The sequence below is a fragment of the Manis javanica genome, chromosome 18 (genome assembly GCF_040802235.1).
Source record: "Manis javanica isolate MJ-LG chromosome 18, MJ_LKY, whole genome shotgun sequence".
Lineage (NCBI taxonomy): Eukaryota > Metazoa > Chordata > Mammalia > Pholidota > Manidae > Manis > Manis javanica.
Window position 1 is genome coordinate 5,247,010 of NC_133173.1, and position 18,021 is coordinate 5,265,030.

Sequence of the window (18,021 nt, forward strand, 5' to 3'; positions counted from 1 at the left end):
CTCACATCTACCTTTCCACCCTTTCGTCTAGGTTCTAACCTCAGTTCATAATCTCTTTTGCAACTCTGGAAGCAAAAAAACTCATGAACTAATACAAATGGCAGAGAGATTTTTATTTTTCAGAGCAGAGGCAGTGCCAATGGCTGGAGTCGGGGCCACAGCTGCGCCTGGAGCTCACCGGTGTCCCTTGCCGGCACACTGCCCTCTAGTCAGAGGAACAAGCGAAAGCCACCCCATATAGGGCGGGTGCACCTTGCTGCCGGGAGGGCCCCGACAAGTGGCCTTTGGAGAGGTTGGCAGGGTGTGCGCTGCAGGCCAGGTTCGGGTGTGGGCTTCCTTCCCATCACAGCCTCCGTGCCTTCCGAGGGCGGCAGCCGTTGTGGGGGATGGGGGTGTTGTCTGTGATTGAGATCACCTCCAGGCCCCCCATGGTCAGTCCTTTGATAGCAGACTGGAAGGAACAGAGGAGCAGTAGAATAACAGGGTCCCAGAAATGACGACCCGGTGTGTTCAGAGGGGGCCTGAGAGGGCCGGGTGGGGTGGGGAGGAGGGTAGCGAGGCTCCCTGGCTCTGAGAGCTACAGCCCCAATCCTGTTCTCTCACAAAGGTCTCCCAAACAAACCCCTAACTGAGTCCCGGTGCTGTCCCCTCTTCCAGGTGCAGTGCCATGTCCCACCTTGTGTTTTACAATCTAAGAGCAAAGACTACTGACAAACCTTAACATACCTTATGCATTCCACTTTTGTAGTTTCCTGTGTCTGGTATGGCCCCTCCCAACACCCCCCACCTCTTAATACTTCTGTCCACATGGAGATAGCACCTCTTTGGGGACACCTTCCAGATCATTCGCAATGGGCTCCCAGTACCCTGGGCACAAGCTTTCCCATGTGCTCACTGGTCTGTACTGAGGGATCATCTGTGATGTCCCTGGGGACAGTGTTTCTATTCCCGGAGCCTGGCACACAGTAGGCACTCAGTAAGAGTCGGATGAATCACACTGAGCGATCAGGACTTTGAGAAGCTTGGTGGATTAGAAGAACAACAGAAAGAAACTTTGGGCTATACTGGAAACCCACGCCAGGTCCTCCCACCTCCTCACACTGTTCCCAAGCCCCCCCCCCACTGAAGCGGCCCATGCATGCGGAGAACCCTGGTCACTTACCAAGCGCCCCGGCCCCAGGCCTTTCACCACAACTCGGACGTGGGTGACGCCCTTCCCCGCGGCTTTCTGGAGAGAAACAGCAAGTGGTCAGCGTCCCACAGAGAGACTACATCCCGCGCTCGTGCTCCTGCCGCCCGGGGCAGCGGGGCTGTGAGGTCCAGGAAGAAGGCACCTGCTTCTGGAAACACTCAGAAGACAGGGAAGGACGAGGGGACAGATGGCCGCAGAGCAGGACAGACACCAGCAGAGAGCACAGAGCTCGTCAAGCCCTAGTCAGTCGGCTCTGGTCCTTTTTAGCCCAGGACATCACTGCCACCTCATGGAGGTTTCTAAGTATTGCTCAGATTTTTCCCAGGTAGGTAAATGGCAGAATTTCAGGCCATGATGAGGTACCCTGGACTTGAGGGCTGAGCCTAAAAACCCACTTAAAAAGTGTTATCATTTTACATCTTCAATTATAGTTAAATTTTTCTTTCTTCATTATAAAGGCAGTTCATTAGGGAAAGCCTGGAAAACACACAACTCACTCAACCCACCATGCAGAAGCCACTGTTACTGCTGCCATTTCTGTCCAGTTGGTGGACATTTAGTGTGTCTGATGATTGTTGATACATAGCAGCTGACATTCTTGGGCACTAAGCTTTGTTTGAAGGCTGAGGTTTTCCTTCAGGAAATACTCCTGCTTTGGCAGAGTGAACCTTTTAGGGCCTGGGCTGCAGGAGGCCGTGTGCAGGCTAGTCCCAGGCCAGTATGTTCAGTTCAGGGAACCGAGCTGGCTGCACGGCTCTGAGCAAGATGCACACAATATCAACTGCCTCTTAAAAGTGTGGGTACTACTGAGGGTCTTCTGAGGATTTAAGATAATGAATATCAAGTGTCTGGCGTAAGGTAATGTTCGATAAATATACCAATGGCAGCACACGGCCAGTTTGCTTCTAGAAAGGTCTGCAACAGTCCACCCTTGGGCTGGTCTTGCATGCGAGTCCTTACCATACCACATCTTCCCCAGGTAGGTTACCATCACCAGCTGCCACCCCACTGGTCTTAAATTGAGGAGACCTTGTAAGTCTTCAGCCCTTTGCCTTTTTTAGAATAAGTGACACGTGTTTCACTTCTGCTCAAATGGAGAGAGAAAGGAGAAACCTCCCTCACAGACCTCTGCAAACCACACCAGTGTTAGGGCACCTAACAGAAACTGGTCAATGGGGACCCCACTGGGGCTGAATGGCCAGTGTGGGAGACCTGCCACCGCAGTGATCGGCCTCGCAGAAAGCAGAGGGCACTGCGGAGGGCCAGGCAGAGCTGTACTCACCGCCGCGGCAGCGATGCCGGCTGTCTGCGCTGCGATGGCGGTGCCCTTCTTGGCGTTCCGAAACCCCTCCGTGCCGCAGGAAGCACGGGAAAGGGGCTCGTGAGCGGCAGAGACTACCTGGATCTGTGTGCTGGGCAAGCGGGGGAGGCAGACGGGATACAGTGACTCTTCAGGGCATCGGGGCTGTGCTCACCTATGCCCTCACAAGCCCCCAGGAGGGAGAAAAAAGCTGCTTTCACTTTATCAGATGAAGGTTTTTAGGCCTCCTATATGGAAGGTCAGAATCAGCCCCCAAACTGCATCAAAGCGGACAGGCCATACAGTCTAAAGAGAGCTCTGTTACGGACTGAAGGTTTGTGCCCCCCAGTTCATATGTTGACACCCTAATCCCTAAGGTGATGGTATTTGGAGATGGGGCCTCTGGGATCCCTTATGAATGGGATTAGTGGCCTTATAAAAGGGACCCAGTGTGCCCTCTCATCCCTTCCACTGTGTGAGGACAGTGAGATGCTGGCCGCCAGCAGCCTGGCAAAGCTCTCCCCAGGACCTGACTGTGCTGTGCCCTGATCTCGGGCCTCCAGCCTCCAGAACCGTGGGAAATAAATGTCTGTTGTTGAGGCCACGCGGCCTGTAGTGTTCTGTTACACAGAAGCCGGAGCTGACTAAGGCAGGTATATACTCTGAGGGTGGTTAAATGTCGTCCAGAAGAAGGGAGGCCAGTTTTCCTTCTAGTGTTTAAATTAGATTTGATGTCCTTGTCTGCCTTTTCCCACCTAAGAAATAGATATTTCACATCAAATAATTTTTAAAAGTCTTTTCAATAGGGAGAGTTTCAAATAAACACAAAAGTGAATATAATAGTTTACAGACTCCCATGGGCCCATTACCCAGCCTCAACAATTACTAATTCGTGTCCAGTGTAGTTTCAGCGATGAACGCTGTTTCCACCCCCTTTTTCCCACTGAAGGATTATTTTGAAGCAAATTCCAAACCCATCATTTCATCTGTAAATATTTCAGTATATTTGTCTAAATGATAAGGACTCTTTAAACATATCCCACAAAACCATTAGCATACCTAAAAAAAGTTAGCAATATGACTATATTGTATAATTTTAATGCTATGCCACACTAACCCACGATCAAATTTTTTTTAATAAGTAAAAACTTTTTTCTGATCATTTCTAACTTTACAAGTTAAATGAAAACTAAGAATAACTTGAAGAAGTCCTTAGATGTGCTTTCCATTTCCCCCTTAGCCGCCACTGTCCTGTGTTCTGGTCTGAGGGCTCCCTAAAGAGGAGTCGGGGGGCAGCTGTGCATGGCCTGCTGGAGGCACCCTGGGCTTGCCTCCTGCTTCTGGCCGGGCTACGGCTGCCACTGGCCCCTACCAGAGCTCCCTGCGGGTCCTACACTGAACAGAAACTAAGAGAATTGCTGGTCCCTGAAAAAAACCACAACAGTGGTCTCCAGGGTAGGTCACAGCGACTTCAACCAACGCATAAACAGGGCGAGTTACCCTCTGTCCTTACTAGCCTGAAAGGGGCAGAAAAGGACATGCAGCTGCTCTCATCTGAGCCCATCAGACGCGTGCTGAAAGGGACACTGTGGAACCCGCCCACACTCTCCGTGACCACCAGTAGTCTCGGTTCCTCTCTGCACTGCTTCATGGGCAGGCTACCAGCAAATACTGGTCCTTCTCCAAGAGGGGGCTGCCTTCAAAGTTGTCACCAGTATCGGCAAGGCTTCCAATGCCAACACAGTCAGGAATTCCCTCGGCACCTGTCTGTAAACCGCACAGAACACTAGTCTTGTCATGTTAAATCTGTCACCATTCCCGTTTAGTCCTGGGAGGTTAGAGGTCAACGCACAGCGGCCCCAGATGAGTCCAAAGGGTCAACACTTCCTGGAAGGTGTACATCTTGGTTAGATTGTTAATAACTCATACATTCCTAAGCCATCTCTCTCACCTTATTCATGTATCACCCACACCCTGTCCCCCAGTGCTCAGGGACACTCAGTACCTTCATGCAGGGACCTTCTGCCCTTAAAACACAGTCTCTCCAACTCTTGAGCAGAACCAGGAAATACTGCTCCCGAGGAAAGCAGGGAAATCTTATCAATACGACATGCCCAACCTAGCTCAGATTTTCATGAGATCTGAATAATCCTCATAAAGACAGAGGTGGTTTCCTAAAACGAGGAGGAGGGGCCTGGGTGACCCTGCACCTGCACGTAGGACTGGCGCCCCGACTTCCACTCCAAGCAGGGCGCCCAGGGCCCGCCTTGGCTCCCCTACCCTCCGCACCAGCCAGGGTTGCCCTGCTGCCCGCTTACTTGTTGTAGGACGCTTTAATGTGTGCGATCGGGATCTCCTCAAATTTCTTTCCTGCCCACTGCAGAGAGCTCTCCTGTCCTGGGACTGGAGGGTAGATGCTGCAATTAGAGGAAATACTTCACGTAAAATTGTCCTCATGTTTTTTAAATTAAAAAAAAGTCATCACATGGTTTAAAAAAAAATCAAACAGTACAGATGAACTCATAATGCACGACAGCAGTTCTCCGCCCCAACGGGCTCCCGAGGTGCTGCCCCCCGCCCTTCCGTCAGGCGCTCCCGCCCTCTGTGGACGTTCTGCTTGAACGGCTATTTCTTGAGTTGTAGACTTGACTTTCCTAATGATTTTCTTCTAGGACAAGAGAGAATTTAATCCCCTTTCCCTTGTCCCTTTTAGTATATAATCTGATCACTCTTTTTAATCCCCTACAGGCTACTCTTTCTCCAATTTAAAAAATAAACTCAAACCTTTGTTTCATCAGCCACAGATGACTCTCTACTTTATATAAAAAAAGACAGAATAATGTAAATAATACTTATAATATTATTATTTTAAAAATCCAATATACCTTAGACTAGAGGTCAGCAAACTTTTTCTGTAAAGGGTCAGACAGTAAATATTAGGCTTTGCTGGCCGTGAAGTTTGTGTTGCAACTACTCAACTTTGCCACTGTGGTGCAAAAACAGAAAATAGATTAAGAGGAAATTAATGGCTGCGACTATGTTCTAATGAAACTTTATTTGCAAAAAAACAGCCAACTGGCCAAACTTGGGTAAGGGCCGTTTGCCGATCCTTACCTTAGACCACTGATCCTCCATTCTATGCTTGTTTTCAAAAAAAACAAAACAATCACACAGGGGCATTCAAGAGTCACAAGTATATCCTTTCCTGTGAGGCCTTTAGAGATGGTTTAGCACCTCAGCAGGTTGCTGACTTCTCAGCCTACGTGCTGACGTGGACCAGGCTCTGAGAGGACGTTAATGTGTAAAACACCATCATTTCCCCATTGGTAATTTCCCCTATTGACTAGGGGGCTGAAAAACTAAAGCCTACTGAGGTCTGAACATCCCAGTGTAATGCTTCTTATATGCAGCAAGATTTTTTGAACTAGGGAAGCTTTGGAGCTTGAAGCATTTAACGGAAGGCATGGACAAGATCAGGCCTTTACACCTCCCGGGTCCAGTGTACAGATGAACAAGTGGTTCACCCAGAGAGAGGAGAGACAAAGCTTTGGGGCACTTGCCTCTTCATAGCCACCCTTACACCAGGGAAACAAAGAAAGGGACCGGCACTGCTTCTGAATGGCCACAGAGGGCTGAAAACAGTTGCTGTTCCCTCCCGGGGAGGGTCTGAAGATGGGGGCTGACTTCTGCTGTGAGCACTTCCGGCATGAGAATTTGCTGACCTCTGGGCAAAACCAACCCAAACTGACCTTGATGCAAATGTGGCAGTGGCTGGAACCTGGGCTGGCTAAGCTGCAACTCTGCTCCCAGACAGAGCAGGCCCTTTCTCATGGTCTTCAGCCTGTTCTCCAATTGCAGCCAGAGTTTGTTTTTTTTTAATGCAAATAAATGGAGAAAAATGCAAACATTATAGCTCTCGGCTCACTATTCCCATCATAATTACATATATGATTTCAGTGGGATCCTTCCAACTCCTTGGCTTCTGTGTCTTGACCTCCTTTTCTCCAGTGATCCTGTGTCCTCTACCCTACCCTTGCTACTTAGTCCCGTGAGCACACCTGGCCCTTATCATCACCGTATCACACCCAGGCCGTCACCTGTGCACCCCCAGTAGTACCCTCATTCCAGGAAACCCTCCATCCGCTAATCCTGCCACCTTCACTCTCCCCACTTCGCTCCTGACCTGGAGCGAATTCCATGCGTAGTCATTACAATTGCTCCCAGCCATACACCCTCAATTCTCTGCCCCCTATTACTTCATTCTGCCCCCTCCTGGCAAACCCCTGAATCTGGTTAAATCCACCTCTCCAGCCACTCTGAGCCTGACCACGCATCTGCACAGTCAGCTAGAGACAAATACACAGCAATGCCAACTGGTCTCTCTACATATCACGGTTTCTCAACCTCAGCACTACTGACATTTGGGCAAGATAATTCTTTGTTGTAGGGGCTGCCATGTACACTGAGGGGCGTTTGAACATCCCCGACCTCTACCCACGAGATATTGTTCCCCAGGTTGTGACGATCAAAATGTCTTCAGACATGGCTGAAAGTCCCCTTGGAGATAAAACTGCCCTCAGCTGAGAACTACTGCCTTACTTTAATGACTTCTAACATCAAGTGGACCCTCAGCACTGGCAATCATACAGCATATGCCCAGTTCAATTACCCTTCTGGTCTCCTGGATGACTACTTAATACCTTCTTTTGTCTCTTCAAACCTCCAGCTCCTGTCTGCTTCCTCACTGCCAGCTGATGACCTTCACAGAGAAATGGAAGCCATCAGAATTCCTTCTAGCTCCCACCACCAAACACCTGTGCCCAGAGTCCTTGCCCTCACTCCTGTTATGCTGCTCCACTTGTGTGCCAGCCGCAAGGACAGACCTCCAGCAATGCCCCGGCTCCAGCACTGACATTCCTGCCTGCTGTACCACACCATTCCCATCAACAAAAAATGCTCTAATTTCCCCAACCTAAAAACAAACAAAAACCTCTAGATCCCAAAGCCTCCTTGAGCTACTGCCCACTTCTCTATTCCCCCTTAAAGAGCTGACTATATTTGCTGTTTCTTCCTGTCTTCTCTTCTCCTGGAACCCGCTCCAATCAGCCTTCAGTCCTATGGCTCCACAAAAATGCTCTAGTCAAGGTCATTAACTAACTCACAACCCAGTGAGCAATCCTGTCATCAGCGTATTGACTTACGTTATCAGCAGCACCTGACACAGCTGATCTCTCTGTCCCGAACCACATTAAAAAAGAATCTCTCCAGGATTTCAAACTACCTCTCTGGAGGTTCCTTGTTTCTTTGGCTGGTTCTTCCTCATTTCCCAAGTTCCTAAATGTCAGAGGGCTCCAAGGGTCAGTCCTTGGACCTCTTCTCTTCCTAGATGATCTTCAGTCGTCTCATGGTGTTCAACATCATCTGTGATAGTCTTCCAAAGGTACATCTCTAGCCCAGCTCTGTCCCTGCACTCCATTTCTAAAAGCCTACATTGTCTCTCCACCGGGATGTTAAACATCTCAGATGAAACCAAACTCCTGGAGTCTTCTCCATCTTAGTAAATGACAGCTCCACCTTTCCGGGTGCTTAGGCCAAAAACTTTGGGGTGCTCCTTCACTCCTCTCCTTTCCTCACACCTTACCTTAAGCAGTTCTCTTGGTTCCCCTTCCTAAACATATCAGTCCATTTATTTTACCCCCTGAGCTGTCCCCCTGGTCCAAGCCGCCATCATTTCTTGCCTGGGTTATTTCAGTAGTCTTCTAACTGCTTAGAAGACTTCTCCCAGCTTCTGTCCTTGCTCATTATCAACACATCAGCCAAAGGGACTCTAAAATGTAAGGCTCTGAAAATGCGACATCATTTCAACCCTCTGTTCAAAATTCTCATCTCAGAGTAAAAGCTGAAGTCCTCGTGATGGCCTACAAGGCCGTATAGGCCGTTGCTGCGCCTCTCACCCCCACCGCCTGCTTTTACTCCTTACTCCACATCGACCTTCTTGCCTTTCCTCGTAAACCCTATACACTCTCACCATCCGTCATACTCTCACGTTTTACTTGTTTTCTTTATACTGTCCACTGTTCACTAGAATGTAAGTCTATGGGGGCGGGGCTTTTTGTGTTCGGTCATTGATGTGTCCCCAGCACCCGGAACAGTGCCTAACATTGCTGAATGACCACAACAGAATCATGGCTTAAACTGCTGCAGCGGCTCCCGACCGCCTACGGTGGGAACAGTGTAAAAGCACCAGGAGTACACGTAACACCCTCAGCATTCTGATTTCTTCTTGTCTCGCTGGCCTCATCTGCCATCAGACACACACTTGATCCCTTTCATCTTGCTCAGCTGAACTCCCATTCAGTTCCGCCCTTAGCTCCCCATTTATCTTTCTGAAGTCTCCCCTTCTTTCCTGAGGAGTCAGACACTCATGCTTTCATACTTGCAAGCAACCAGTTCTTCCCTCCAGTATGCTATTGATGAGATCATGGTGAAAACGTCCGCGTGTTTACCTTCCCTCCAAGACTAGGAACTACTTGCGGCACGGATGATCTTTTATTTGTATTCCCAGCATCTAGCACGGTGCCTGGCAACCAAGCAGGTTCTCAGTGAACGTTAAATGGATGTGAAGGGCAATTAGCACGCAGAGGCGGTGGTACCGATGGAAAGCAAGATGCCAGTCCACAGGGCTGAGCACAAAAACCACCCTGGTCCTTAGCCCAACTCTAAAAAGCGCACTATTATCTATATCACAGGGTGCCCCCGACCCATCCCATTCTGTATCCGAGGCCGGGGAAACGTTGTTAGTCTGACGTGATCCCCCTCTCAGCGAGGAAATAAAGTATATTCACTATATATACACCTCCGCACGTACTCATTCATAGAATGTTCACTGAGCACCCACTCTGTGCCAAATCTCATTTCATTTGAATGAGATGTTTTCGGCATTATTTCCCTTTTATCATGAGAAAGCTGGGGTTCAGAGATTAATTTATAGAAGGTCCTACAGATGGCAGGTGACGGAGTTAGGAAGGCACTGGGTCTCGGACACCGGAGGGGGCTGCCGGTCTCCCGAGGGCAGGACCTAGCGGGCCCTCACCTGAAGCTGCCCCGGCTCAGATTCTGAGCCGCCGCCTGCTCAACTTCCGGCTTGGCCGCCGCGTCTTGCAGTTGCTGGGCGCCGGTGTGCACGGCGGGACCCGGCGCCCCGGCCACGACCCTGCAGGGAAGGAAAGCTCGGTTGGGTCCGGGCTTAACGGCCACCGGAGTCCAGGCGGCTCATGGGGCAGGAACGCACCCCGGGGGTGGCCGCGGGCTCGGAGTGGTTAACCGTTCGTACCTGGTCGGCGGCGGCCAAGCCCATGACCGCAGAACCCGCGACCCTGCGTTCCTTACAAACTGCATGGCTTGAATTGGCCCCAATCGGTTCCCGTCCGCGGCGACCGCAGAGCCGGGCGAAGCTGGAGCGGCGCCAGCACCACGAGCACTTGGGGGGAGGCTGCAGAGGAAAAGGTATCTGATTCTTTCTGGTAGGGCCCATTCGAGATTTTTATTCACATTTAAGTGCTTTATAATAACTGTCGTTGCCAGTGTTAACTGGAAATTTCCTCCAGCTTCCCTAGTCTTCTTCTAACGAGACCTTCGCTCACCCCTCCATGTCGGAATGGTTCGTGCTAACAGGCTGCAGCCAGAGCCCCTGCCTTCAGGTCGCTCCCGCGCTGCCTTGTGGGAACACGGGATTGGCCCACGACCTCGCTGGGAGCCCCCGTGCACGGTGGGAGGGCAGGAAGATGGCGGCGCCCGTGAGGCGCACCCTGTTTGGGGTGGCGAGGGGCTGGCGGCGGTTCGAGAGGCCCCGGGGCGGGAGCCTGGCTTCTCGCAGCCTGGCCCTCGCGGCCGCATCCCTGGGCAGCGGGTCCCCATGGCGCCTGTTGGGCGCGTTGTGCCTGCAGCGGCCACCGTTGGTCTCGAAGCCGCTGACGCCGTTGCAGGAAGAGATGGCGGCTCTACTAGAGCAGGTAGGACTGAAGTGCGGGTGGTGGCTGCAGGGCGCCTTTGGGGACAGAGGCACGCGGGCCTGGGTTTGGTCCCGACTCCGGCACCAATTAGCATGTCTGACATTGGGAAAGTCACCTCACCTCTCTGCACTTCATTTATCTGCAAAATGATACCGATCTTACTAAATGGGTAGGTGTTACAGAAAGAAGGGTTTGTTTTCATTCACCAGTTATTGTCATCTTAGGTAACTCTGGAGACACTCAGCATTCTAGGATGCGGCGGTGAACAGATAACTCAGTCCCTGTCATAGGTAGGTAGTTGACAGTTTGAAAAGGATGTGATAGGTGAGAAGGCAGTGGGCACATCTCTGTAAGATGCTTGTACTCTGGGCAAAAACGGTGTAGTGGCTGTGAGGGTCTTAAATCCCCATAGTGCCTGAACAATGTTATGTTTCTCCAGAACCTGAGATGTTTTTGTCTCTACTGCTGAGAGGTATGACTTCACCTAAGTGCTTTTTTTACTTGACTTATTAATTCACTCTGCAAATATTTTATTAACCACTTTACAAATAATCATTTAGCACCTCCTGTCTACAGACATGTGCTAAGTTCTGGGGATGCATTGGTAAGACAGACATAGGCAGCTCTGGTTCTCGGTCTTTCAGTCTAGTAAAGGGGGCCCAGTTAATAACCAGATAATCACATGACTGTATAATGGCAGATACTGTTAAGTGTTGTAAAGGAAAAAGTAGGGGACTAAAAGAGGGTTTAGCAGGGACATCTAATTTGATATTAGGGGGAGCGTCAAGCAATATCTAAGAAAGTAATATTTAAATTGAGATCTGAAGGATGAGTAGGAAACTCCCAGCAGAACATGAGGGAAAATTCTAGGAAGAAGGAACAGCATTTGTGAACCCCCTGAGGCAGGGAAGTCCATGGTGAGTGAGATTCTGACCCAAGACCGAAGTAACTGGAGCATGGTAAGTGGATAGGCAGTGCCTGCCCCTGTCCTCCAGTCATTCTAACAGTTAAGCAGATGGACTCAAGCCCAAAGTTCAGGTGACCTTTTTCTTTCTGTTTTCTCTGTGCTGTTTTGATTGTATGTATTGTGTTGGGTGGGAAACTTCTGAGTCTGTCAAGTGTGCTAAATCTCTGTTTCATTCTGCGTTTGTTTGTTTTTTTTTGTCTCTTTAGTATTCCCAGATTGAGGAGATTTTTGCCCTTCCAATTTTCCCAGATCGAGATAGAGAGGAGCCTGTATTCAGACCACGAGCTTCGTGCGTTGGATGAAGCCCAGCAACTGGCAAAGAGGAAAGCTGACTTCGGCGATGAAGACGACGAACAGAACATACTGCTGGTGCAGGACTTGGAAGATGCGTGGGAACAGAAATTCCTGCAGTTCAAACCCGGAGCCCGCGTAACAGGTTTGTGGTCTCTTCAGGCCAACGAGAAGGAAGGACAAGTGCGGTGGGGGAGGGTATTCCGGTCCAACCAAAGGTTAGTTGCTCAGCCCCTGCTTTGTGTTTTAAAGTGACAAATACTTTAAAATGACAAAACTTCTTCCACGTGAGAGAAAGATAAATTCTTCTCTGTGTCCTTCACATCTATCCTAATCACATTTTTTAAAGGCCTGTGTTATTTTTGAGTAGGAGGCAAGGGTGTTAGGATATCCTTTTCTCTCTGTTAAACTTTATGAACATTATCTGCGCCTTACTCCCAGTTTGGGACGGAGAGGGAGGGAAATGAAGCGTTTTCCACGAGTCTCCTGTATTTTACCTGCAGTCCCTCCTAAAGCAGGGTACTTAGTTCTCTTATCCTGGTTTCACAGATGAAGCCTGAAGCACAGACAAGGTGGGGGCTAATTAAGTTAGTAACAGTGCCAAAATCACCAGGGCAGCACCGTTTGATTCAGCGTGGGTATCGCTTCTTTTCCAAAGGCTCCAAGTACCTTACGTTTTGCTCTTCAAAGGAAAAATTCAGCTTTTGGTCTCCTCCTCTTACATTTTAGTTTCCTCCAGATTGTGAGACTCTACCCTGAAAGAGGTGAGAGTTAGAGACATGGGTTAGGGTGGCAATTTGATGATAATTCCTTTGAGGGCCAGGCTTGTGGTTGTGCCTTAAGGGAAGACTGTGGAGCTCTGACTTCCTTTGTTCTGGCTGGTCACATCTTGTCTCCTCTGACCCCCTTTTCTGCACAGAAGCTGATGAAAAGAATGACAGAACCTCGCTGCACCGGCAGCTAGACAGGAACCTTGTTCTGTTGGTCAAAGAGAAGCTTGGAGATGAGGATGTTTGGATGCTTCCCCAGGCGGAGTGGCAGCCCGGGGAGACCCTCCGAGGAACAGCTGAGCGGATCCTGGCCACATTGTCAGGTGAATTCTCCGCCTTCCTCTCTACCCCACCAGAGTCACTGGAGATTCAGGCTGACTGTGAGGATAGCTTTAAGGGTAGGAGGTGGGTGGTTAATGGAGAATTTGATATTTATAACAATTTCAACTAGAAAACATCTTTAATCAGGTGAGAGTCCATCTTTGTTTCCCTGAGATTTTTAAGTTTTATTTAAATTTTATTTCTTCTATTTCTTTATCTTTCATAATGGCACATTAGGTTTATTGTTGGCAGAAGAAAAACGTTTCTTTCTTTGACTTGGAAAAGGTATTTGCTTTATTTTTTCCTATTCTTTGTAGGGGTTGAATCCCCCCCTCCCGCTAAAATTCGCTGTTTTGTTCTCTAAATAATAATATCCCCGTGGCTGCATCTTTTTCTGGAGGTAAAGTAGGAGGTGCATCAACAGGTTTTGAGCAGGATGTTTCCGTCACTGGCTCCTTTCTTCATAAAGACTCATCAAATACTTGTTTTAAGCCTGGGGAGGTTTGCAAACTCATCGGCTGATCCAGTGAATCATCTTGGCTGGCGTTCACCTCTTCTCCGGAGACTCAGGAGTTTGGGCGCAGTGCCTGCTCCCTCCCAGGCCTTTGTTTGAACGGACCAGCTGTTGCTTAGTCGCCCTGCTTAGTTTCCATGCGTTTCCATGGATTTAACAACTGCTCTCATACCTGAAGAATAGAGGCTTCCACCTCTGCTCGGTTAAACTTATCTTCCCAGTAAAGTACAAACGTTCGTCTCTAGGTTTCTGCAGTTTTGTACACTCGCTAAGGATAGATGATTCGAGTTCTTTACCTGTTTGACTTTGCAGGTCTTCTTTTGGGCCCGCGGTTGTAAGATCCCTGATGACCCCGGGGTGGGGCCGTGGTGGCTCCTGCGGCTTTATAGGCCCTACGCGCCTCCCTTTCAGGGGTGCTTCTGTACCCGTTTGGAACACCAATGACGTGATTAGATCAGGCAGAATACTGCTGATGAGTATTTACATTAAAATGTTTCTCACATTTTACCCCACCGGAAGTGTTAATTATTTATTGTTTGTAGTTTCCTGTCATAAAGATGATCAGGATTTGCTGTTCGGTTTTCCCTTTTCCCACACTTTTGATCACTGTAATCTGTGTACCTTGGGGGAATGGGTTTTCTTTTGCATCTACATAGGACAGACCTTTTCCTGATTTTCTGCACAGCTGCCCCTTTTCAAAAATGCACCGTCAGCGTGCTAAGCACTTAAAGGGTGTGAAGTAGCTTTAGTTCTGTCATATCTAGAATATGGTTTGTCACACTTGATTCCCTCCTCCGCCTATATTTCAGATCCTGAAGATATATTCTGTCTTTCAGAACCTGTATTTCTAGGTAATCTGTTGCCTTCTAAGATTGACTTTGAATTTTGAGTGTCTCTTTGAAAACGAGGAGACATTTCATTTCTTGGCTGTCTGGTATCACTCTGAGGAAGAAGCCTTGGCTGTTCAGTATTTGACAACCTGTGTCATTCTTGATGCAGCTGCTGAGGCTGTCGTTTAGGTTCCGTGCCAGGGCCCAGCACAGGGGGCAGCCAGTGGAAGAGCACGCAGACTCTCTGTGCCAACGTTAGCCTGAGCGAGAAGCATATCCAGTTGAACACGCGTCAGGGGGCCTCATGAAATACCCTCCCGGGATGGGGGTGGGTGGGCGCCGTCCCTGTGTCTCCCTCTCCCCCTTGGAGATGTTTAAATTCCGTTCTTTCAGAATTTATGTGCCTACCGTTCTCTCTGCCTTCTTCTCTTCTTATCCTTGAAGCCTTCTATTGGCACTGCCGCCTGCCCATTCACCAGCTGGAAACCTTCGAGTATCCTTGACCTTATCCTGATGTCTGTCGTGCTTGAGTCCTACCTGGTCTGTCCTAAATACTCCCCTTTATTCCTATAACTCTAGCGGGGCCTCTTTCTCTTCTCAGTATGCCAGAGGTCTCAGTTTGGCACATTTGGGGCCAAATAACTCATTGTGGGGGCCATTCTGTGCATTATAGGGTACTGAGCTGCATCGCTGGCCTCTGTCCACTACCTGCCGGGAGCACTGGCCCATCCCCGCGCCCCTTAGAGTGGCAGCCGGACGTGTCCTTAGACATTGGCTAGTACTACCTGGGCAGCAAAACCACAGTGGTTGAGAACTGTTCCCCCGGATCCGGGAGTCCAAGTAAGTTCCCCTTGGATTTTGTGTCCACCCTTCAGTACTGCCAGGATGAGCTTTTTAAAACACAGGTCCCTCGTCCCTTCTCTGCCTAGAATTCTTTTAAGGTTTCCCATAAAAGTTCAGACTTCAAGCGGAGCTTACAGGTCCTCTTTGCTCTGGTCCCAAGCTCATCAGTCTGTCTTGAGCGCATTAAAGTGAATTCTGCGTTCTGACCTAGCAAACCTTTTGCCTTCCTTGAAGAAGGGGGTCTTGTCACAGATCCATGTTTTGAGGCCTGTTGGTTTCTAACTGGAGTGCGTTGCTCCTCCCTGGTCTGACCGCTCCGTTTCTAAGTTGAGCTTGTACATTATACTTTCTGTGGGGAGCCTTCTCCTGCCTTCTAGGTAGGGAGGAGTCTCACCTCTCAGCACTGTGCTTTCCTCCTCTTAACATCCCCTTTTAACATGTAATAAATGGGAAAGGAAATACATGAAAGATGTATATAATAGGTGCATATAAAATAAAATACATTGACTTACTGAAAATTCATTAAAATGCCAAATATTATAAAATAATTGAAATGGCAAAGAAAAGCTCAAGCAATATGAAAGAATAGACAGTCAGTGTCCGTTCTTTTCCTCCCCATTGGCACCACACTTGCCCAGCATTTCTGCAAGCTGGAATTTTTAGGGGTGCAATAGCAGTCAATGGTAGACACATTCAAGTTTTTGATAGGTCCTGCCCGGTTTTCCGGCAGCAGGTATTTAACATTTGACATTCTTAGGAGTGGTAGACAGGTGCCTGTTTGTCTAGACCTCACCAGCATATGAAATAGTCTCTCTAAAATTTTTGCCTATCCGGAAAGTGATCTCTTTTGGATTGGCATTTTCCTGATTGCTACTGAGATCGACTGTCTTTTGTATGTTATTGGCTATTTGTATTTCTTCCACAAACGGTTCAGATTCTTTGCTTGTGTTTGCAGTGAACTGTTTTTTTTTACTTCTTGACCTGATTACATTTATACCCGCACAGTACATGTTACCCTTTTTCCCTTGCCCTTGACAAGCAGTGGACAGCTCAAAGGTTTTGAATGTCAGTAAAAATATGTTGTAGTGGCTTTTTCTTTAATTATTAAAAAGATTGTTCATGTGCTTGTTTTGTTTTTCTATTAGATTTGATGATTTTCCTCATTGATTTCCAAGTACTTGGCCCTACCTTAAGATGTTATTATTTGGTTGAATCTTTTGCAAATATTTTTCCTAGTTTTGTCATTTTGTCTTTGTCTTTTTCATGCTACATTTTTCCTTGCAGAAATAATATAAATTTTTTGTAGATGAATAATGTCTTTTCTTGTTTGGATTTTTGAATTTCGTGTCTTGGCTAGGCCTTCCCCCCTCAAAAATGATTAAGCTTCCTACATTTTTTCTACTACTCTTACTGTTTCTTTTCTCTAAGAATACAGAACAATTCGGAAAATATTAAGACATCTGTGAAACCACCATCCAGAGTGAACAAACCTTTTATGAAAAATTTGCTCCTGTTGTTACATCTTTGATGTGTATGGTATCAGTTTCGATGTGAGGACCGAGTTGGGAATAGCTTTGTTTTTCCTCTGTAGCTAGCCAGTTCCCCAGGTGCCTTTTAGTGACTAATCCATCATTTCCCTATCCTTAGAAATGCTGGGTTGGGATTATTGAGTCTTTGTTGCAGACGGCAGATATTTTTTATCCATCTGTCTTTGTCTTTTAACTTTGGTTATGATGTTTTCACCCTACAAAAGTCAAATCAGGTCCTTTCTGTGCTTTCCACGTGACACACCCTTTAAAAGGTTGATGAGCTCTGCTTTGCAGATACCGAGCGTCTGGGTCCAGCCGCAGAGGAGACGGGGCTCAGTCTAGAGGCTCAGTGGTCTACCCGCATGTGGTGGCGTTTGAATTGCGTGGCTGACTTCACCTGAAGGCGGTGGCCTGACACACAGAATGGACCCGGGCAGTCTGGAGCCCCTGGGCAAGGAGTGTTTGGATGGGGGGTGGAGAGGCTCTTCAGGAACGACCCTCCTGTGCCCTCCCGGACACCATCCGGAGCGGATCGCTTACCCTCGTGCCGGAAATCGCTCTCAGAGAGCCGAGTCCACAGGTGCGTGTGTCCTCATCTTCCACTTCTGTTCTCCCCCCTTCCTCAGAGAACAACATGGAGGCCAAGTTCCTGGGAAATGCACCCTGTGGCCACTACAAGTTCAAGTTCCCCCAGGCAGTGCGGACAGAGAGGAGCCTCGGGGCCAAAGTTTTCTTCTTCAAAGCCCTGCTGCTCACCGGAGACTTTTCGCAGGCCGGGAAGCAGGGCCGTCACGTGTGGGTCAGTAAGGAGGAGCTGGGTGACTACTTGAAGCCCAAATACCTGGCCCAGGTCAGGAGATTTCTCTTGGACCTCTGAGGGACTGGGCTGCCTGGGGGCGATGCCCGGGCAGGCCTGCCGCTGGGCCCGCAGGGACATCGTGCCGTTGCCCCGTCTTTGCAGGGTATCAAGCAGCAAACTGAATTCTGAGAAATAAACGAGTTTGTCCTTGTGTGGGTCTCGGCTGTTTGTCCTCTGAGGACCCCCGGCTCCTCCCTCTGAGCAGGGAGCCCGCTCCCGGTGCTCCCCGTTTGTTCCAAGCTGGGACGTGAGCCTTGCGTTCCCCCCAGGGAATCGGCTGGCTTCCTGGCCCGGGAGGAAAGAACCCAAGGAGCTGGATCGACTTCTGAGAGCCTGGGGTTCTGAGGAAGCCTCTCGGCCCGTGGGAGAAACTGGTTCTGTGCAGTTTTTTAGCTGTTTTCTGTTTTGTTTTTCTGTCCCTTTCTACTTGATGGGAAAGTGTATCGATCTAGCTGAGGAAATGATTCTTTCCTGATTTTCTGTTTTCTTTTTTTTCCTCTTTCTCATTCCTTTTTTCTTTCCCTCTCTTTGTTTTGTTTTTATTTACTACTTTAATTCTTCCTTCCTTTCCTTTCACTTTTTGAAAAGCATTT

General features: G+C 48.7%; 3 protein-coding genes across 5 annotated transcripts in view; 2 read left to right on the top strand and 1 right to left on the bottom strand.

Moving 5' to 3' along the window:
* Positions 1 to 7,760, top strand: part of DET1 (DET1 partner of COP1 E3 ubiquitin ligase) — a 57,952-nt gene extending 50,192 nt beyond the window's left edge. The window contains exon 6 of one of the 2 annotated variants that reach the window (XR_012127223.1): positions 7,219 to 7,352. Coding sequence is in view for 1 of the 2 variants with exons in the window: in XM_017668470.3 (XP_017523959.1) it covers positions 7,219 to 7,468 (250 nt within the window). In the remaining variant the exon portion in view is untranslated. Of the gene's footprint in view, positions 1 to 7,218 lie in introns of both variants that reach the window. The other variant, XM_017668470.3, reaches the window with a different exon arrangement.
* MRPS11 (mitochondrial ribosomal protein S11) lies at positions 97 to 9,984 on the bottom strand. Of its 2 annotated transcripts, none has more exons than XM_017668473.3 (6): positions 9,826 to 9,984; positions 9,586 to 9,705; positions 4,811 to 4,909; positions 2,475 to 2,604; positions 1,163 to 1,228; positions 97 to 451 (listed from the first exon to the last, which is right to left on the bottom strand). In XM_017668473.3, the coding sequence occupies exons 1-6, from the start codon at positions 9,888 to 9,890 to the stop codon at positions 344 to 346; spliced, it is 588 nt and encodes a 195-aa protein (XP_017523962.1). In that variant the 5' UTR covers positions 9,891 to 9,984; the 3' UTR covers positions 97 to 343. The 2 variants fall into 2 exon arrangements, with proteins under 2 accessions (XP_017523962.1, XP_073083354.1); XM_073227253.1 differs by lacking the exon at positions 97 to 451 and adding an exon at positions 785 to 1,021.
* Positions 9,985 to 10,240: 256 nt separating this feature from the next.
* MRPL46 (mitochondrial ribosomal protein L46) lies at positions 10,241 to 17,579 on the top strand. Its single transcript, XM_017668472.3, has 4 exons — positions 10,241 to 10,504; positions 11,721 to 11,907; positions 12,682 to 12,855; positions 17,196 to 17,579. The coding sequence occupies exons 1-4, from the start codon at positions 10,277 to 10,279 to the stop codon at positions 17,444 to 17,446; spliced, it is 840 nt and encodes a 279-aa protein (XP_017523961.3). The 5' UTR covers positions 10,241 to 10,276; the 3' UTR covers positions 17,447 to 17,579.
* The last annotated feature ends 442 nt before the right edge of the window (positions 17,580 to 18,021 follow it).